At 39.9% G+C, this 22,409-nt stretch overlaps 1 protein-coding gene across 1 annotated transcript in view; it reads right to left on the bottom strand.

Annotated features, from left to right (window-relative positions):
• Positions 1–22,409, bottom strand: part of dhcr24 (24-dehydrocholesterol reductase) — a 56,583-nt gene that overhangs the window by 14,167 nt on the left and 20,007 nt on the right. The window contains exons 4-7 of the mRNA XM_072574458.1: positions 21,414–21,532; positions 18,874–19,137; positions 12,902–13,045; positions 8,010–8,207 (exon numbers count right to left, since the gene is read on the bottom strand). Of these exons, the coding sequence (XP_072430559.1) occupies positions 8,010–8,207; positions 12,902–13,045; positions 18,874–19,137; positions 21,414–21,532 (725 nt within the window). The remainder of the gene's footprint in view (positions 1–8,009; positions 8,208–12,901; positions 13,046–18,873; positions 19,138–21,413; positions 21,533–22,409) is intronic.

Genomic DNA, 22,409 nt, shown 5'->3' with positions numbered 1-22,409 from the left:
CTATTGAGAACATAAACATGAAGTTATGTTATCCATAGCTCTCACTTCCAATTATCACACTATTGCAGTTTAAAGTTACCCAGCAGTTGACTAGTCTAAAAAGGTTCAGGACCGAGACTTTTCCTCGTGGTTTTGTCCAATTATACAGACATCTGCTGGGATCTAACAATGAGAAATGTACAAAAAGCTATCGGCGAGTAGCATTATAACATCAAACTGTCAATTATAAGCAAAATAATGAAATTTATTTGATACTATTGACAACTTACCTTTCATTACCTTCCCCTTGACATTCATGATTTGGAGATGCCGGTGTTGGACTGGGGTGTACAAAGTTAAAAATCACAACACAGGGGATCCAAGATGGTGGCGACCCAGCAAGTCTGAGTCTACAGTGCTCCTCCCAAGACTTGGGCAAAGTGGGTCACCCACCCCCACCACACTCACCAAATCATTTAATTTAATTAGTTGCTCAGTGTTGAATTTAAACAATTTAATCTTCAGCAAAAATGACTAAAGGGAAGGGAGCCCACAGCTCTCAGCAAGCAGGAACCCCTCCCCCACCCTCTCCAGCTGCAGCAAAGGCGTCCGCAGTCGCCCCGGGGGACTTACCTACGGTGGCAAGCCTCGTGGAAATGATCTCTAAACTCGATGCGAAGATCGATGCTTTCATTGAAGAATCCTGAAGTTGATGGGACTCACTCTTGGCCACGCTGCAAAAGCACGACCGAGACATTAAAGAAATCGAGCGCCGAGTCGGAGGGGCGGAGCTAAAGGCCGCGACCTCCAAAACTACAGCATAATCGGCAGTGGATCGGGTCCGGACTCTCGAACAGCGAGTTCGGACCTTAGAGAATCATATTGATGACCTCGATAATCGAGGTCGTCGAAAACATATTCGTTTGCTGGGCCTTCCCGAACGGGAAGAGGAAGGCCAGCTTATAGCGTTTCTCGAGCAGTGGCTGCCACAGCTTTTAAATCTGGCGGCTAGATCAGGCCAGGTAAGGGTGGAATGGGCCTACCGGGTCACAATACGCAGGCCCGGCTCGAACCAGCACCCTCGCCCGGTCCTGTTCCGGCTGCAGAGCTATAGGAAGAGGCAGATACTTCTAGAAGCCTCTAGAAATCTTGGAAAAGATTCCCAAGCCATGATCTATAAAGGATCCAAGATCATGTTATTCCAGGACTTTTCCCCAGCTCTGGTCCGAAAGAGGAAGGTATTTGATGAGGCGAAAAAGTGTTTAAGGGACTTAAATATTCAATACTCCTTACGCTACCCAGCGACGCTACACTTTAACCATGAAGGATCCGTGTATAACTTCGGATCACCAGAAAAGGCTAAGGAATTTTTGCACTCTCTTAGATAAATTGTAAGAGACAATGGATGTTGGTTTGCCTTTCCCCCACTCCGGTTTATATCAACCCCCCTTTTTCTTTTTTCTTACCTTACTGTTTAATATTATCTTGGGGGGTGGGGAGAGGGATTTATTTATTTGTTCTCTATTTAACTATGTATATATAAACTATATACAAGCCGGGGGGTTTAGTTAATGTTGGTGGGGGGAGGTGGTTACCTTATTCTATTTTACCTCTGTCTCTAGGAGTGGGGTTGTTTTTCCCTTGCTATTTTGTATTATTATATTTATTTATTATTTGCTGAGGTTATAATTTTATAGTTATATATGTTTATACATGGTATTAACATTACCAAATATATCCAGGTGTGGGTGTGTAGGGGTAGGGTGCTCACTGTTAACTCTAGCTTTGTATTATATCTGAATTCTCCTCATCCTATTGAGAAGCGCCTGGATCAAGAGTGGGGCATTGGTTGGGAGAGGATTCGATGGACCTTTGGAAAGGAAGTGACACCCCCTGGGAACAAGGGAGAAAATCTCCATTTAAATAAGTTTTTTTTTATTATTTAGAAATAGCTTTTTGTTATACTGTTGTGAGTGTATTAGACAGCCTTTATTTTTGTGAATTTTATATGCTCTATGCTCGGGATGTTTTGGACAGGGTTTCCCCTCCCGAGGGGTCTCGGATTTGCCCGGATGATTATGGTTGATCAGTCGGTTAAGTGCTGCACCTGGAATGTCAAGGGGAGTAATTCGCCAGTCAAAAAGGAAGAAAATATTATCAAATCTTAAGAAAGAAAGAGTTGATATAGCTCTCCTACAGGAGACACATCTGTTGGATAAAGAACACTTGAAATTACGACAGGGTGGATTTGATCAGGCCTTTTTTTCTTCTTTTAGCTCAAAAAGTAGGGGAGTTGTTATTCTTATTCGGAAGAATTTCCCTTTCAAAATCATAAATCAGATAAAAGACGAATCTGGACGATATATTCTGATTAAAGCCCTTATAAATGGAGAAGAATATGGGATTTTAAATTTGTACTGCGCCCCGGCACACCCCTTTAAATTTATAACGGAAGCCTTCTCAAAATTGATGGCTCTTGGTGCTCGTCATACAATTAAAGCCTCCCCCTAGAATTGTATTATGGATCCGGAAACAGATAGGATTCCCAAGAGTACTGCAGGAGTATCTCCCAGATCTAGACAATTGGTAGATCTGAACAAAGAATTAGGATTAGTAGATGTATGGAGGTGTCTTCATCCACAGAGCAGAGATTTTTCTTTTTACTCCAATCCACATAAATGCCATACCAGAATTGCTATGTTTTTTGCCCCCTCAATTTTTTAAAATTCCATATCATCCTGTAAAATAGGTAGTATAGTAATTTACGACCATGCTGCTGTATATATGGAAACCAAGGCGAGGAATAATGGGACATCCCCTCGGCATTGGCGTATGGACCCCTTCCTAATGAAAGACAGTAAATTTGTAAAGTACTTTTCTCAAGAATTTAAAACTTTTTTAGAAATTAATTTAGGTACAGCTAGCAACCCATCAATGATGTGGGAGACCATCAAAGCTTACGCGTGAGGTTTGATCATCTCCTACTCAGCGACCCAGAAAAAATTAAAGGGAGAACAACAGCGTCTGCTCGAAGCTTGCTTAAAAGCAGCTGAAACTGCATACGCTGATAGACCTTCTATTATTAAATTGCAAAGGATTACGGCTCTTAGGACAGCTCTAAACACTACGCTTACCCAAACGGCTAAGAGGCAAATATTATTTGCAAAACAAAGGTTATATGAATTTGGCGACAAACTGGGTAGATACTTGGCATTTCTTGCAAAGAAGAAAAGGCCCCTCAAACTATCACGTCTATCAAGGAAAGTACGGGTATTTTGACTCATGATCATAAAAAGATTAATGCAATCTTTAGAAAATTTTATTCTGATTTATATAAATCACAGGATTGTGAAGACAGGACTAGGAGGATGCAAGTATTTTTTTAAAAATTTGACCTTTCCGGGCCTAACTCCGGAACAGGTATCGGTCTTAAATGCTCCCCTAACAGTCCAAGAAATACTTGACGCAATCAGGCAACTTCAGAGCGGTAAGACACCTGGCCCAGATGGTTTTCAAGCTGAACTCTATAAAGAATTTATAGAAATAATGGCTGGTCCATTTATGGACATGTATAATTATGCATAGTCAGGGCTGTCTCCCGTCTTCGCTGAAAGAGGCAAATATCTCTCTTATCCTTAAAAAAGGAAAGGTTCCAGAAGATTGTACGTCATCCAGACCAATATCCTTGCTAAATGTAGATTTTAAAATCCTTTCTAAAATGTTAGCATTGAGACTAGAAAGGGTACTGCCATATATCATAAAGGAGGATCAGACGGGGTTTATTAAGGGCCGTAGATCATCCAATAATATTAGAAGGGTTTTGAATATGATTCAAGCCTGCCATCAGGGAAAGATACCAGGAGTAGTAGTTTCATTAGACGTGGAAAAGGCATTTGATAGGGTTGAATGGTCATATTTGTTTTACACATTGGAAAGTTTGGCATTGGAAAGGTGTTTACCAAATGGGTCTCAACATTGTATAGTGAAGCAGTTGTGGTTACCAATGGATTAAGTTCGGATAGCTTCAGTGTGGGTAGTGGCTGCCGTCAGGGATGTCCTCTCTCGCCATTGTTATTTACGCTAATAATTGAGCCACTAGTAGAAGCTATATGGGCTGATCCTAATATAACGGCCCCGAGGATTGGTACAGGTAAACATAAAATTACCCTGTATGCAGATGATGTTCTTCTATTCCTCAGTAATCCTCTGATGTCCGTACCTTGCTTAATCCAAGTTATTAATACATTTAGCACATTCTCAGGCTCCAATTTCTCAAAATTGGAGGCTATGCCAATGGGTGGCCTTGCTATGATACCCCACTTAGTGGATGGATCCCATTTTCCCTTTCGTTGGTCCCTGGAGGGTTTCTTATATTTAGGCATTTTTATTACCCCAGTATTTGGTCAGTTATACAAGGCTAACTTTGTGCATTTACTGGAAAGGATAAGGCAGGACCTCCAGCGATGGAGAGACCTTCCAATTTCCTGGCTGGGTAGAATAGTACTAATTAAAATGAATGTCCTGCCCCGTCTCCTATATCCTATGAGAATGCTTCCGGTGATGCTGCCGAGGCTGGCACTACGTAAATTATATGACTGGTTGGGTTCCTTTATCTGGAATCATAGACGGCCCCTCATTAAGCTGAAGAAGCTACAGCTTCCACAGGCAAGGGGAGGATTGGACTTCCCAGATTTTAGGAAATATCAGTTAAGTTCCTTATTAAGTTACATAGCTGATTGGGTCTTGTTTGATCCACAATCAATCTGGCTGGACATCGAGGCTTCTCAAGTAAAATGCCCACTTATTAACCTTTTATTTTCAGACAAGAGGAAAATCATTACGGATTACTGTAAAAACCGTATAATACTAAATATAATTAAAGCTTGGAATATAATGCAGCAAAATGAGGGCAACTCACATAAAGCATCCCCCTATGCGCCGATGGTGGGAGCATGGGGATTCCAACCGGGGTTTACAGAGGCCACTTTTAAACTCTGGAGATCCAGGGGTATCTCATGTCTAGGGGGCCTATTTAAAGATGGGGTCTTGATGTCTTTTGAACAGCTGTGTCAGAAATTCGGATTACCTAATGGAGACCTCTATCGATACTTCCAAATTCGAGACTATATACAGAAGAAGACTACGTTATTAGATAGTCTTTATAAATCAGATAGAGAATGTAGAGTACTACGACCAATGGGGGTATCCTCCATCAGTACTATTTATCATTTACTACATGATGAAGTAGCGGGAGATATGGACAATCTGCTTAAAACATGGGATCAGGAATTGGGACTAGAAATCTCGATAGAAACGTGGAATGACATTTGGGAAAACACCAGAAGAATCATCTGTAACAGAACTCAGGCTATCCAGCTGAAGATACTTCATAGGGCCCATATAGCACCGGATCAATTGGCAAAATGTAAGGCAGGGGCATCTCCAAAGTGTCCCAAATGTTAAATAGAGGTGGGCACTCTTGTACATTGTCTATGGACCTGTCATAAGATCCGTAGATACTGGACTAAAGTAGCAAGTGCCCTGACAGAAATTTTAGGAACAGAAATTAAAGTGGACCCCGTACCTCTCCTTTTGGGCTTTTCGAACTTATCCTCCCTGGACATGCATGGGAAGAGACTATTTTCTATTCTCTCTTTCTGTGCAAGAAAAAATATTTTGGTAAACTGGGTGGCTGAGGGCCCCCCGGACTTTCAAATTGGCACAGATTAATTATGGAATGTATTCCCCTTGACTTCCTTACAAATATGGTGCACCGAAAGACCGAATTATTTTATAAAATATGGCAGCCCTTCTTGAATTATATGAATACAGATATTTCGGCTATCCTAACAAGGGCATTTATTTAATTGAGATTATGAACCTGGCTGGTCCAGGGCCCCTTGGGAGGGAAATCCCGCACGAATACAGGTTTTGTTACATTTGATGTTAACACATTCCGAGCATGTATCTCACTACCAATTTCTATGTTATCCGCTGTTTGTTTTTTCTCTTTCTCTTATTTGAATAATGTAAGAGACTTAAATATACACTCTGGTTAGTTGTAGGTTAGATTAGTAGTTCGTTGAGTTTTGTTTATTTTTCTCGGTATTTTTCTTTTGTTAAATTTTGGTTATTATATATTTAAGATTTAATTGTATATCAATGTTTGTACTTGAGAGTTTTGTTTATTTTTGTAAACTTGTAAAAATGTTAAATTTCTAATAAAAATATCTATATATAAAAAAAATCACAACACCAGGTTATAGTCCAACAGGTTTAATTGGAAGCACACTAGCTTTCGGAGCGATGCTCCTTCATCAGGTGACATCACCTGATGAAGAAGCATCGCTCCGAAAGCTAGTGTGCTTCCAATTAAACCTGTTGGACTATAACCTGGTGTTGTGTGATTTTTAACCTTGACATTCGGTGACAGTACTATTATCGAATACCATGGCTACAAAGTAGGTCACAGACTGGGAACTCTGTGAAAAGTAAATCATGCCCGACTCCAAATATCTGTCCATTATCTACAATGAACAAATCAGGATTATGATGAATACTCACCTGGGTAAGTACAGCTCCAACAAAAAGTTCAACACCAAGCAAGTCAATCACCCAATTGCGACACATCAACTTAAATATTCACTACCTCCAGCATCAACACACAATGACAGCAGTATGGCCCAAATACCAATTGCACTTCTGCTTTTTAAAACTAGTATTTATTGCCTATGCCTAATGTGTCTCTCACCACCTTCTGTGAATGAGTTCCAGGATTTTAAAATAATAAAAACGAAGGAATGGTGATATAGTTCTGAGTCCTCACTGTGTGTATCTTGGAGGGGAATTTGCAGGTTGCAATGTTTCAATGCAACTGCAGCCCTTGTCCTTCTAGATGATATTGGTTACGAATGCTATTAAAGGAGCCTTAGTGAGTAACTGCAATGCATCTTATACTGTACATTAGTGGTGAAGAAAGTGAATGTCGCAAGTGGTAATTGAGGTGCTTAGTCCTGGATGATGTTATGCTTCTTAAATGTTATTGGAGCTGCATTCATTCAGGTATGCAGTTAGTGCCTTGCAGATATCATAAATATTTTGAGGAGGTAGAAAGTGAGCTATTTGCTGCAGATTCCCAGCATTTGACCTGCTCCTGAAGTCATCATATTTGTATGGATGACCCAGTTCAATTTCTGGTCCATGGCAAATCCAAGCTATTGGGTGTGGGTTTAAGCCATGGTGCTTTGGGCAATGGTTTGATTCTCTTCTTGGAGATGATCACTGACTGGCACTTACATGATGCAAACATTTCTTGTCACGTATCAGCCTAAGCCTGAAAGGTATTCAGGTCTCGCTGCATATGGGCATGGATTGCTACAGTATTCAGGGTGTCAGGAGTGATGCAATTGGGGATACACATTGAAGATTGTATTTCTCTGACCTTATAGCAGCTGAAGATGGTTGAGCCCAGGACACTCCTTTGAGGAGTTCCTGCTGCGGTGGCCCAGTACTGATAGGATAAACCTCCAGTATCCACAACCATTTTCCTTTTGCTGGTACAATTCTGACCAGTTGAGAGTCCCTGCAAACTGATTCCCATTGATTCCAATTCTGCTGGGCCCCTTGATACTCTTCTTCAACACCAACATGCAAACCAGCAACTTCTCCCATTATAAGGCAAAGGCCACCAGACTTGGAGCTATAATCACCATTCCTTCACTATCTCTAGGCCTAAATCCAAGAACTCCCAAGCTATTGCAGTGTACACACACCTAAATCAATGCCACAGTTCAAGAGGCAGTGCACTACTAGCCTCTCAAACACAATTATAGATAGACAATGAATGTTGTTCTTATCAGTGGTGGTCACAATTCAGAAACTAAAAAAATAAATCACTACTGATTCTACGTGCTTATTTTTGCCTTCTTAAAACCAAAACACTAAACTAAAAAAGTATTTAAAAGAAGCATGATGAGCATTACAAGGTACTTAGTTCAATTTTACTGCTGCTTTTGTACTGATTCCCATACCTTGATCTCACTGTGGAGAAAGAGAATCAACTTCTCCAGACTCTTCATTGGCACTAACATGTCTTGGACCACATGGTGCTGCTCGTATAACTTACGGATTGTTTCTCCTTGCGTTAGTTTTAGCAATGAAATCTTTGGAGGGACCATCCAGCCGAAAATATAGCGGAAGAGTGGATTATTGCCAAATGGAATGATATCCTTAAGTTGAAAAGGGGTTGGATATAAAATATTAGTGTCATAAGCATTTGCTGCGCTTTTATACTAGAAACGTGTGACTAAGTTATTACTTCTGAGTCTTTTGACAAATGTCCCAAAAGTTTTGGTTTGTCCCTCGATTTAATAGATCAAATACATGTGAAATTTTACGTACTTATCAAATATTAGTTGAAAAGTGTAGTGCTGGAAAAGCACAGCAGCTCAGGCAGCATCCGAGGAGCAGGGAAAGTGACGTTTCAGGCATGAGCCCTTCATCAGGTGTATGTCCAAAGTGTTGATTCTTCTGCTCCTCGGATGCTGTCAGACTTGCTGAGTTTTACCAGCACCACACTTTTCAACTCTGATCTCCAGCATCTGCAGTTCTTACTTTCTCCTTATCAAATATTATACATACAAAAATGGCCCTTCATATTTAATAGCATAAGATGCAGAACAAGGACATTGTCATTAAATAATTCATTTAGTGCTTTTCACATCAAAATTATTCCATACACATTAAAAAAGGCAAATACTTGAAATTGCAGAAGCAGCAAATGTTGAAAATACGAAACAGAACCATTATCATCTGACAAAAGATGTCAGGCTCCCATTTTGAATGCCAGACCTTCATTAGAAGGGACAAAGTTCCTGTATTGTCAGTTTCTGGAAACTTATTTATGCTTTTCTTTTTCCCCTCCTTTATTAAATACATTAGTTTGAAGGCACAGCAAATTAAGGTAACTATGAATTTTGCCAATATAGATTTGATTTTCCCACAATACATTGACAGTGAGCAATTTATTGGGGATCTTTGTATTTTACAACATGTTCATCATTATTCACATTTAGAACGTTTAGCCTGGTGGATTCCTTAGAGATTAGAAATAGAATTGTACATGGTTTGTAGGAAAACAAACTGACTTGAAATTCACAAGATTTCAAACTTGAAATTCAGTAGTTTAATTGACCTATATGTTAGCTTTAACAACTTGTATGCAGATCAGTTAACTTCAATAAGACAATGGCAATGGTTGTGGTCAGAATCTAATTTCAACGTAAAACAACAAGAAAGTAAGACCATACTTTTAAAACCAGAAGTTGGAGTTAGAATATGCTTTGGAATCCTGCTCCTTCCTTTCCTTTCAGAGTCTCTAATATGTACAGTTCATGAAATAAAGTATTAAGTTAACAACACATGCTTACAATTACTTGCCATTAATTAATATCATTTAGAATTTTCCTGTTATATAATATGTTAAATCATTTCTAAATACCAGTTAAATAATTTAATGGTTAAGAGAAGAACTGAATTAATCATAAAATCGCTGCTTTCAAATGAATCCTTTAAATGAGGCTATAATTCATTCCTCAATTATACAAAATGAGTGAATTACACCCAGATTAAACTACCAGCTGTACAAAAGCTGTACGTATAGCTAATGCTCCTTGGCAACTTTAAAATAAAATTTGGAATTTAAAGTCTATGACATAGGAATCATGATATATCAGCTTTTAAAATCCTATGGCTGTGAAATAATTATCAAATATTGATTGGAACCTCCTTCGAGCAGATGGCTTTGAAGGAGCTGTTTTTGTAAGGTGTGTTCAGGAGGGTTTCTTAACTCAGTACGTTGACAGGCCAACGAGGGGAGAGGCCATTTTGGATTTGGTGATCGGCAATGTGCCAGGGCAGGAGTCAGATCTTGCGGTGCGAGACCATTTTGGTGATAGTGACGACAACTGCCTCACATTCTACATAGCTATGGAGAAGGAGAGAAGCAGGCACAATGGGAGGATACTTAATTGGAAAAAAGGAAACCATGATGCTATCAGACGTGAGTTGGGAAGCATGGACTGGGAGCAATTGTTTCATGGAAAGGGCACTATAGACATGTGGAGACTGTTTAAGGAACAGTTGTTGCAAGTGATGCATAAATGTGTTCCTCTGAGAGGGGCAAGAAGGGGTAAGATAAAGGAACCTTGGATGATGAGAGCGGAGGAGCTTCTCGTCAAAAGAAAGAAGGCACCTCACGTAAGGTGGAGGAAGCAAGAGTCTTGCTGAGCTCTCGAGGATTACAGGCAGGCGAGGAAGGAGCTCAAAAATCGTCTGAGGAGAGCCAGGAGGGGGCACGATAAAGGCTTGGCAGGTAGGATTAGGGAGAATCCAAAGGCATTTTACATGTATGTGAGTAATAAGAGAATGATCAAAGAAAGAGTAGGGCCGATCAGGGATAGCATAGGGATCTTGTGTATAGAGTCTGAGGAGATAGGGGAAGCCCTAAATGAGTTTTATTTACTAAAGAAAAGGACCTTGTAGTGAATTAAATCATTGAGGAGCAGGTAAGCATGCTGGAACAGATAGAGATTAAGGAAGATGATGTGCTGAAAATTTTGACAAACATTAAGATTGACAAGTCACCAGGGCCAGACCAGATTTGTGCTCGGCTGCTTTGGGAAGCGAGAAATGTGATTGCGTCACTGCTTGCGAAGATCTTTGCATCCTCACTCTCCACTGGAGTCATACCTGAGGACTGGAGGGAGGCAAATGTAATTCCTCTCTTCAAGAAAGGAAATAGGGAAATCCCTGGCAATTACAGACCAGTCAGTCTCACGTCTGTCGTCTGCAAGGTGTTAGAAAGGATTCTGAGGGATAGCATTTATGACCATCTGGAACAGCATGGCTTGATTAAATGTAATCAGTACAGCTTTGTGCGGGGCGGGTCATGCCTCACAAATCTTATTGAGTTCTTTGAGGATGTTACTAGACAAGTTGATGAGGATGGAGCTGTGGATGTGGTGTATATGGACTTCAGCAAGGCATTTGAGAAGGTTCCCCATGGTAGGCTCATTCAGAACGTCAGGAGGAATGGGATATAGGGAAATTTAGCTGTCTGGTTACAGAATTGGCTGGTCAACAGAAGACAGCGAGTGGTAGTGGAAGGAAAGTATTCTGCCTGGACGTCAGTGGTGAGTGGTGTTCCACAGGGCTCTGTTCTTGGGCCTCTACTCTTTGTAATTTTTATTAATGACTTGGATGAGGAGATTGAAGGATGGGTTAGCAAGTTTGCAGACGACACAAAGGCTGGAGGTGTTGTTGACAGTATAGAGGACTGTTGTGACATTGACAGGATGCAGAGATGGGCTGAGAGGTGGCAGATAGGAGTTCAATCTGGATAAGTGCGAAGTGATGCATTTTGGAAGGTTGAACTTGAAAGTTGAGTACAGGATTAAAGACAGGATTCTTGGGAGTGTGGAGGAACAGAGGGATTTTGGGTGTGCAGGTACATAGATCCCTTAAAATTGCCACCCAAGTGGACAAGGTTGTTAAGAAAGCATATGGTATTTTGGCTTTCATTAACAGGGGGATTGAGTTTAAGAGCCGTGAGATCTTGTTGCAGCTCTATAAAACTTTGGTTGGACCGCACTTGGAATACTGTGTCCAGTTCTAGTCGCCCTATTATAGGAAAAATGTGGATGCTTTGGAGAGGGTTCAGAGAAGGTTTACCAGGATGCTACCTGGAATGGAGGGCTTACTTTACGAAGAGAGGTTGACTGAGCTCGGACTTTTATCATTGGAGAAAAGGAAGAGAGGGGACCTAATTGAGGTGTACAAGATAATGAGAGGCATAGATAGAGTTGATAGCCAGAGACTTTTTCCCAGGGCAGAAATTGTTAACACAAGGGGTCATAGTTTTAAGCTTTAAGGAAAGTATAGAGGGGATGTCAGAGGCGGGTTCTTTACGCAGAGAGTTGTGGGAGCATGGAATGCGTGGCCAGCAGCAGTTTTGGAAGCAAGGTCATTGAGGATATTTAAGAGACTGCTGGACATGCATATGGTCACAGAAATTTGAGGGTTCATACATTAGGTTTACCTTACATGAGGATAAGTGGTCGGCACAACATCGTGGGCTGAAGGGCCTGTTCTGTGCTGTACTGTTCTACGTTCTAAATACACTTTATTCAAACTTAGAAAATACAGAAGCAACAGGCCAAGATCTCTTTGGAAAGGGATCAAGTTCCAAGCGTGCTGCTTTGGAATAGATAAAATGGAGAGAGGGACTAAATCTATGCAAGCCAACAAAATGTCACTGTGCTGCATTTAAGTGAAATGTGAAACCTTGCTCAACTACATGGAGCTTATTTTTCTCGTAATCTTGTGAAGGTGGGAGAACTGAAATTTTTGTGACCTTCAAGTCAACCCTGGCTACAATATGTACAGAATTTAATCATCAAAATAAATTTGTCCTCGTACTTAAATCATAGAATCTCTAGAGTGTAGAAGCATGCCATGTGGCCCATCAAGTCTACAACAACCCTCTGAAGAACTTCCCACCCAGACCCACCCCATCTTTGCGTTTCCCATGGCTAATCCACCGATCCTGCACGGCTTTGGACTGTGGGAGGAAACCAGAGCACCCAGAGGAATCCCACACAGACACAGGGAGAATAATGCAAACTCCACACAGGCAGTCACACAGGGTGGAATTGAACCCAGGTTCCTGGAGCTGTGAGGCAGCAGTTCTAACCACTGAGTCACCAGGCTACAATTCCAGGTCAGTTAATCCAAACAAACATTTCACAGATAATTGAGCTGGTAATGCATCTACTATATGCATCTTTCTGGAATCATAGCAACTATAGTGGCGGCAGGGACAACAAGAAGGTACAAACCTGGTGGTAGTTCCTATGTTCATTACCTGAAGTTCCCAGAAAATGCTGCGAGTGTGACGGTGATAGTAATGCCTGAGAGGGATATATTCCACTGCATTCTGGGTGTCTCTGAGGTATTTCTCCACATGCTTAAAAAACCATGGCTTATTATAATAGCCAATTCTATTTATCTAAAATAAAACATAGCACACCTTTTTAAAGTTTGAATATAAACAGCAATGGTTTACCTTAAATAATAGAGACTGCAATGTTCAGTTATTATTGTGTGCTTCCAGTTTCATTTGCCATTGTTCAATCAAACTGAACTGAAACACTAATTAACTTGAATTTATACAAAACTTTTAAATGAACAAAAACATCCCAAGATCCTTCACGCCACTGTAATTAAACAGAAATGGACACCAAACCAAGAAAGGAAGATATTAGTTCAGTGTGACTAAAAGCTTGGTCGAAGGATTGGGTTTTAAGGATGTTGGGAAAGTAAAGATAGAAAAGGCTTTGGAAGGAAATTTCAGAGTATATGGCTTGGAAGACTAAAAAGGCACATCTGCCAATGATGTGATGAAGGGAGAAGGGGTTGCACTGGAGATGAGACTCAGAGGAATTATTTGAGGGCAGTTTATTGGAAAGGCTACTGGTATTAGGATAAGCATTTTTATATTGTGACACTGGGAGAATTGCACACAAGATCAGCAAGAACAGAAATGATGGTTGTGGGACATTTGGACGTTTGAATATGACAAGCAGTATCTTAGATTAAATTACAAAACTTGAACTATGGGTAAGCAACCAGGAGTACATGAGCAAAGTCATCTTGAGATGCCAATGACTGACTGAAGGATTCAGTACAAGAACAGGAGCAGCAGCAAGAATATTATGGAGATGGACCGAGACAGTCCTTGTATTTGGAGGATATGGGATTGGAATTGGAGGATATGGAACTAGGTTAAAGGGGGTGCCAAAGTGCAAATAGAATGCTTCAATCCAAAATTGGGGATAGAATGAAATTAATGGGAAACTACACTATTTGTTTGGAGTGCAGGATATGGTTTTCCCAATATATTACTGAAGGCAACTATCTCATCCAAGACCCGATACCGGACAAGCTGTCTGATAGCATAGAGACAGGGAAAGATTTGAAATGAGATTTGATGGAAGCTGATCAAGTCTACAGAGGACACTGCTCAGAGTCAGCATATAGATATGGAAGGGGAACAGTAAAGGCTAGATCCTTGAGCGAGTTTAGAAGTTAATGGTGCCGAGGAAGAAAATAAGCCATTTTTAGAGATGCAAAATAAGAGAGAAACCAAGCAAAAGCAATTTTGCTGAAATCAAATGATAAAAGATATTAAATATAATTAAAAATCTTTTTATAAAATTTATGCATTGGGCCTGGGTGTCACTAACAAGGCCAGGAGTTGCTGATCATCACTAAGTGACCTAGAATTGACTGGATATTGCAGGTGGCAGTTAAAAAAGTTACCATATATACTCGAGTAATAGTCAACCCACTACTTTTGGTGAAATAACCTGGAATTTTCCACATATCTCATGTAAAGGTCGACCCTAGTTCTTCATAGATAACAGAGCAACGTTCATGCATCAGTGTGCCAGCCATCATTTCCCACTCCAGCTTTCCAGTCTGCCGGTTTGTTCCACTCTACTCCCAGTCTTCCAGTTCACTGGCTGTTGTGTTCCACTCTGGGTTTTCAGAATTACAGTAATTTGTTGCTTATTTTTCTTTATTCATTTGGAGACCAGTTGGGCTTCTGCTAATGATACGGTATGAATTTTGACGGGCATGAATTTCAGTCCCTCAAAAGTAGTATTCATGTAATAGTCGACCGCTTAAACTTAACTTCAAAAAGTAAAAACAAATTGACTATTACTTGGGTATGTACGGTAATCACATTGCTATGGGTCTCGAGTCCCATGTAGGTCAGATCAGGTAAGGACAGCAGATTCCCCTCCTTAAAAGGACATTAGTGTACCAGATGGGTTTTTATTATAATTGACAATGGTTTCATGATTATCATTAACTTTATTTAGTTTCAGGTTTTAAGGAATTCAAATGTCACCATCTGTCATGGTGAGATATTAATCCTTGTCCCTCCAAATATCAGCCTGGAATTTAGATTACCAGTCCAGTGGCATTACTACTACCACTATGTCACCTTGTAATGTTAAAAGATTAAATTGGAATATATCTTTGGACATTAATGTAATATTAGAGAGTTAAACTGCACTGACTGAACATTGTGGGAGTGGGTGGGGACGTTATTCATGCAAGAATGTGGATGACTCCCACTCCATTTAGACAGTCATTTGCTACTATTCCCCCTACTATTATCAAATTAAACTATCATTCAATCTCTTCCATTCAGTAATGCTTTCTAACCACCCCCAAAGCTAGATATATCACACCTACATTGTTTTAAGGAATTACCTAGCCAGGAAATCATCTGCATAACAATTCCCCAAGATTAGGGAATTTACATTTATATGATCTCATCCTAACGTTGTACCTGGGGTAATGTGACTGTGAGGGAGTGTCTGGGGGTTGTCTTGAGTGGCATGTGACTATGGAGAGTGGCCACAGTATGTATAAGCTTTGCCAACTGACCTGTAAAAAGTGGATGTGTTTTCTTAGTTCAGAGCCTCATTTTGACCCATACCTCCCCTTAGAAGTACTTTTAGAGCAACATTGCGTCACTGGGAAAAGGGGAGAATGTGGTGCTGGACCTCGCGGATCTTGAAGGTAAAGTGCATTGACTGCCATGGAAGCTTTATCCAGGATTGTGTTGTGGGAATCTCAGTTTCTGGGCTGCAGATTTGACTCAGCAAGTTTTTCTTTTGGGGGAAGTGTGGCTTGGACTGCGGCATCATGTGATCCGCTCTGAGGGTTCTCTCTTTTCTACAAGTGTAATTTCATTGAGACGATGCAAAAACAAACCCCAGAAACAATGAAATCAAAGTCGTACTAATACTTGGGTTGAAAAGGGAAGTTTCAATGTATATTGTGCCATGCTGAGAGTGTTTGATATTTAAATATTTTGATTGTTAAAATACCGGTTCAGAAAATCCTTTCAAGTGACTGTTTTGCCTTGTTTGAATCAGGATCTCAATTGTGGGTGGCCCGGTGGCACAGTGGTTAGCACTGCTGCCTCACAGTGCCAGTGACCCAGGTTCAATTCCTGCCTCAGGCAGGAATGTGTGGAGTTTGCACATTCTCCCCATGTCTGCATGGGTTTCCTCCCACAATTCAAAAATGTGCAGGTTAGGTGAATTGGCCATGCTAAATTGTCCGTAGTGTTAGGTGAAGGGGTAAATGTTGGGGAATGGGGAATGGGTCTGGGTGGGTTGCGCTTCGGCGTGGACTTGTTGGGCCGAAAGGCCTGTTTTCACACTGTAAGCAATATAATCTAACGTGTTTTGTAGGCTATGTAATAGGGCAGGTTTTGTTTTTACAGCAAAATTGTATAGCATTATTTCTTTTTTTGAAATTATCAAACTTGTAACCTTAAAACAAATTGATTGAGGACCTTGAGCCTCTGAGTTGTTTGGAATTCTACAATGCCTGTTTAAAAAAAACTGTCAGTGGTCATGGTTTAGCCAGATGAGAGTATGGTATTATAATATCGATGCTGTTTTTTAATGCAGAATCTCACAAAAAGAGTGCATTTTAATTTTGATGTTTTGTTAAGATTTTAGAGAATATTAGGACTTGAAGCCAAGCTGTTTAAATTCTTTCAATTGTTGTTAAGACTTCATTGGCCCCCTTCATATTGCAAATTCAAAGAATGTTGATCTCTACCAAAATTGCCACTGTAATTCCGCTGTTTTATTTGGAAAGTTTCATTTGGGAAACATATTTTAAAATGTTCTGCATTTGTTTCCCATGAGTATTTGAGATCTAAATATGAACTGAAACTGCCTCTTAAGTGGCTAAAGCACAGGAACATTTTGTTGTTTTCTTGCTGTTCCAGATTTTTGAAATACTTTTCCTAATAGCCAAGTATTAATTTGTTAAAGGAAAATAATTTTTGAATAAGCTGAATGAGGTCCCCCTAGGGTTTGATTTGAGGACCACTGATTGTTGATTATAATTGACTGAATTATTTAGAGAGTACAATTTAGAAGTTTGTGGATTGTATAAAACTTGATAATGTCATAAACAGTGAACAGAGTAACAGACTTCAAGATGACAGGGAATGTTGAAATAGACAGACACAATTTAGTGTAGTTAAACATGTGACTGTCTTCATACTGATATCTACCTTGGCAAGGAAAGAAGGAGACAGGAAATGCAAAGATATTTTCAGCAGCTAAAATCGTCTCTAGAGTTTCTCCATGCACAGGTAAAGCATGCTTTGGACCATCACCCAACCTTCCACAACCTGATCCAACGGAATCAATCAACTCCCCACTCACAAAAAGTGAAAAAGTTAACAACAGTGAAGAGGAGGTCTGTACACTTTTTGTCAGTGGCCTTCCTATGGATGTTACACGAGAGTTTTACCTTCTCTTTCAATCATTCAAGGGATATGGAGGTTCACAGATCAAGCTAACATCAAAACAGCCAGTTGGCTTTGATACATTTAACAACAGAGCGGGAGCAGAAGCAGTAAAGAATGCTGCGTTCACCTAGCCTGCTGCTACACTGCATTCTCAGATGCGCTGGTATCCTCCATCTGAAGCATCTCTGCAAGGATGGAAGTCTCGTCAGTTTTGTTATGTATTTACCTGCCCTTATCCAAGAATTCAGATATCTTTGTGGAGTGATATCTTCGTGGAGTGATATAGAAAGACAAACTGAATTTTGTTTTCAGGATTTTGTTTTGTTTCCTTTACTGAAGGAGATTTTGGAGAACTGGCTCATTTCCACTCAACTTGGAGGATGTGGAGTGGTCATTACGTACTGTGGATTTAAAACTTTATTGGTGAACTTTTTTCCACATGGGAGGATTCTGCAAATTCTATTTACTGCACAGACTAGTAATTCTTGTTGTTATAATAACTGCATGTTGTGTGTCAATATCTTGCTTAAGTACAGGCAGTAAGATTCTTATGAAGAAGGTGGTAGTCCCATCTAGATAGTTATCACGGAATGATAAAAAGGGAGGAATGTAACATTAAAAGATTAAACTAATACTAAAGAGGTAAACTGCACTGACTGAACATTCTAGGAATGACATTCATTCAAGAATGTGGATGGCTCCCATTCCAGTTAAACAGTCATTTGCTACTATTCCCCCTACTATTATTAAATTAAACAATCATTCAATCTCTTTCTTCAGAAATGCTTTCTAGCCATCTCCTGAAGCTAGGTTTATCATATTTACATTGTCTTCGGGAACCACAGAGTCAGGAAATCGTCTGCATAACGATTCCCCAAGATTAGGGCATTTACATGCACATGATCTCAGAGGATGATCTCATTCTACCATTATACCTGGAGTAATGTGACTGTGAGGGAATGGCTGCGGCTTGTCTTGAGTGGCATGTGACTATGGGGGAATTGGCCAGAGTATCTGAAAGCATTACCGACTGACCTGTATAAAGGGGATGTGTTTTCTTTGTTCAGACCCTCACTTTGAATCAACTTCACACACCTGCAAAGAGGGTCAAACAGGGTCACCCAGTTTGTACAAGCTTTAATAAATTTTAACTGTTTGCATAAGTTGGTGTGTATGAATTACAGCTTGTGTATGAAACCTCAGGAAAAGAACCTAACCCTCTCATTGGTATTGTCGATGCTGTGATTAAAGTCATGGAGGCAATAATCAGAAACTGCTGAATAAATATCGTTAAAAATATATCTGACTTTTGTTTTCATGAATACCTAGTTGCCCAACTCAGAACAGAATGCTGACTTATTATGGAAAGATGGTTAAAAAGGAAGGAAAATATTCAAAACATGCTCTATACTTTAATCTAAATAAAAGCTAGATGGGTTGTGTAGTAACCTTTCTTTGGTTTCTCTGTTAGCCCAATTTACCTTATCTGGTTCAGCCAGATCAGTCAACACTCCAGTCATGACCACAGCTTCATCCAGTGAATACAAAAGGCCCTCCACAAAATGATTTTCTTTGTTCTGGGATTCTCTACTGAATGTTTCACAGATTTTCTTCAGGCCCTGCACTGGCTGATACTGCAGGCGTACATACTTCTTAGCAGGAATGATCTTGATCTCTGCTGCAACAAGAAATCCAAGAGTACCACATGACCAAGGCACAGCATAAAATAAGTCTGGATTATCTTTCTGAGGACAAGAGAGAGAAAGTATTGTTTTAGTACAGTAGTCAGAGATGTTTCAGAAAGATTAGCATCCTCATTTTTTAACACATCTCCAAATTAACTCAAACTTAAACCATTGAACAATCTATTTCACAAAAATATTCAAGTTCTGTACCACCAAATAATTTTAGAGACATTTAGCCTCATCAAAGTTATACAGATTCCGATAGTGTTGAGAGACGGAATTTCACCTCAATTTCTACTGAACACAGTAATCACTCTAAATGTAGCGCCTAGCACAACAAGGGAAGTCTAAGAGCGCCTATTCTTCAACAGCTAGTAACCGCAGAGATACTGGAAAAAATACCTGCTGTTGGGACTCAAATGAAACTGAAATGATGGGTGATTTAGTGCAAGCACCATGTAATAGTGCTATAATACACCATCTGTACTACACCAGGGACCCCAAAAACACAACATTGTAGTAATCATTAAAAAAAATTTTAAAAACAATTTGCAGATGCATTTGCATTTAGATAGCCATTGAGAAATGCTCCCAAATATTGAAATCACTACACATTCAATAAAGTTAGAAATAGCAGTAGAGGAGCATGTACCCTCAAATTTGGTCCACCATTCAAGAGGGTCATGACTGATCTTCAAACTCAATTCCAAATTCCTGTCCATTTCCTTATACCCTGAGGTGACCAAAAATCTGACTCTCTTTATTTGGAGGTACAAAATTGTTTTGAATCTGGAATTTTCCTCAGCAGTAAGGCCAAGTAGAGATTTGGTACAATGTTCAAAATCATGAAGGATTTTGCTAGGAAAATAAATGGACAATCTGTTTCCAGTGGCAGAAGGATCAGTAAACGAATGGTGCAATTTAAAGATAAAGGGCAAAAACGAAAGAGCCATTTGTGCACAGTGACTCATTAGGATTTGAAATGGACTGTTGGTATGGTAGTTAAAACAGGTTGAATAGTAATCTTTAAAAGGATTTTGGAGAAACAATTAAAAAGGTGAAAAATTCACAGGAGAAAAATCAAGGGTATGTGATTAACTTGATAGCTGAAAAGCCAAATGGTCTCCTTCTGTGTTGCATTATTTGACAATTTTATGTCAGAAAATTTATATAAACAACATCTGGACTTTGACAAATTGACCCAATTTGCTTTTGGTTAAGAAAGGAAAGGAAAGCTAGCCAGGACATCAGAAGAATTCCATTCTCTTTGAGTTGTAGCACAGGATCTTTAATAACCACTTAAACCACCATGACAGACGAGCTTGATTTAATTATATTCAAACAATATAGTAGAATAGTATAAGAAACATTATTCGAGTCAGTCGATCTGAATTTTATGTGCCCCATTGGGTGCGATTGTGGCAGACACACACACACAAAGTAGGCTGGGTTATTGGATCACCACCTTCATGCTCATTTCGATGATATACCATGTGGACAGTGCTGAGATCGACAGACTATCCCTATATTTAAATGAACAATTATGGATAATTTTTAGGCATATTTGCCTGGTGATAATATACTGCCGAGACATAAAACGTCTGGAGTGGGCAGTTGGAAGGAATGGCTAGTCCATTTTATTATGGCCTAGATGAGAAAAGATGAGAAGGAGGCCCAGCAGACTCCACCAACATGTCATCTTGCTTTCTTTCTGCAATGCCTGCTTGAGAAAATCCAAACCCTGAGTCTCTGTCCGGCTCTAAACTTCCTCCTGTACTAAAATCAAGGACCTCTGGTGCAGCCATGATTTTCTTTGAGCTTCTTCCTGCAAAGCCAGCCGTGCTCACTACTGAGCACTGGCTCTGACAATGATGGAGCTGCCAGTCAGTCAATCAGATTGCTTGGCGGCTTCTCAGGACAGGACTTCTGCCCACTGAGCAAGTAAAGTGCCACTCTTAAACAACCTACAGTGTGTCATGACTATTGGTCAGACTTTTGGGACAGTTTGGCTTCTGACTGACCTTCATTCTGGGGGAGTGTGGTGATTGAGGAAAACTCAAACCTGATGGACTCTAAATTAAAAGTGCATGATGTTGATAACTGATACAATAATTGAAAAACAAAAAGGTCAATTCCTAACGAAGATATCTTTCAGGGCCTTTGTTTTAAAAATAGTGAAACAGAAGAAAAATGAATGAGAAAGAAAAAGCGTTTGCACTACTAATGAACAACAACCTCTTTCAATTTCAGTTGCCATCAAAATAAACTTCAAAAAATAACTTAGAAACATTGTTATACCTGGACATGAAAGTAAAAAATGCTCCGTCACTTCATACCTCTGTACATCTAATGAAGCTCCCATCAGCTAGGACCAACTCATAAGCTACACAGATGTTTTGGAATAAACCATAAATATGGGATGAAGACTCAATACCAGTTCCCATGATGAGGCCACCTGAAAACAGATACTTGTTTAGAGACTCAATCTAGTAAAGTTCAGAGATATTTTAAAACACCAACAAGACCAATTACACAAACAACTGGTGAAATACATCAACTATATTGAGTAGCTACTGCAATATGTAAGAAATTGAATTGAACCAATGGTGTTTGAAGCAACAATCAATTCATTCATGCTAATTTTTGATCACTGATGGTTTGTAACATGTTATCAAGTGCTAATAATTGTTTTAGGTATAAGGCCTTTAATCATCAAATTCACACTGATGAAGGAGTGCCTATACACTAAATGAAGGTGAAGATGGTTTCAGGAGCGACCGACTCCATGCCCTCACCAATGGGAAATTGACCAGTCAGCTTCTTAGTGAATCATGAGCCTCTAGAGTGAAGTACCACCTCATCAGAAGTTACTAACCAGAGGATGGCAACTTCTGGATCCTAGAGGTCATTGTTGGAGACCCAGCAGATACAAATGCAAAAAAGGTACTGTTTTCTTTTGGGTGTCGCAGAAATGGATTTCATGGAAAGAGGGGTTCAGAGGCGAGGGCAAGGGGCAGTTACTTTACCCAATTGGACTAGCGGCGAGTTGAGGTCTTTAAGTATCCATCAATTTACCATAAGGGCTTTACCTGGCAGCAAGTCAAAAAGATCCCCAATGGACTTTGACACTTGCACTTAACTGCTGAAATGGTGAGTTTTTTTCTCTCTCAGGGGCCACATTGTCCATTTTTACACCCGTCACCTACATGTAGAGGATAGTTGTACCATTTGTAAGAATGTAACAGTTAACACAGGGATCCAACAAGCAGTGCAATAACTCAATTAAATCAGCAGCTTTATGTATTATCATTAAACAAGGAAGGAGAATCCAA

The sequence above is a fragment of the Chiloscyllium punctatum genome, chromosome 7 (assembly GCF_047496795.1).
Source record: "Chiloscyllium punctatum isolate Juve2018m chromosome 7, sChiPun1.3, whole genome shotgun sequence".
Lineage (NCBI taxonomy): Eukaryota > Metazoa > Chordata > Chondrichthyes > Orectolobiformes > Hemiscylliidae > Chiloscyllium > Chiloscyllium punctatum.
Note: the sequence above shows the minus strand (reverse complement) of the source record. Positions and strands in the feature narration are given on the sequence as shown.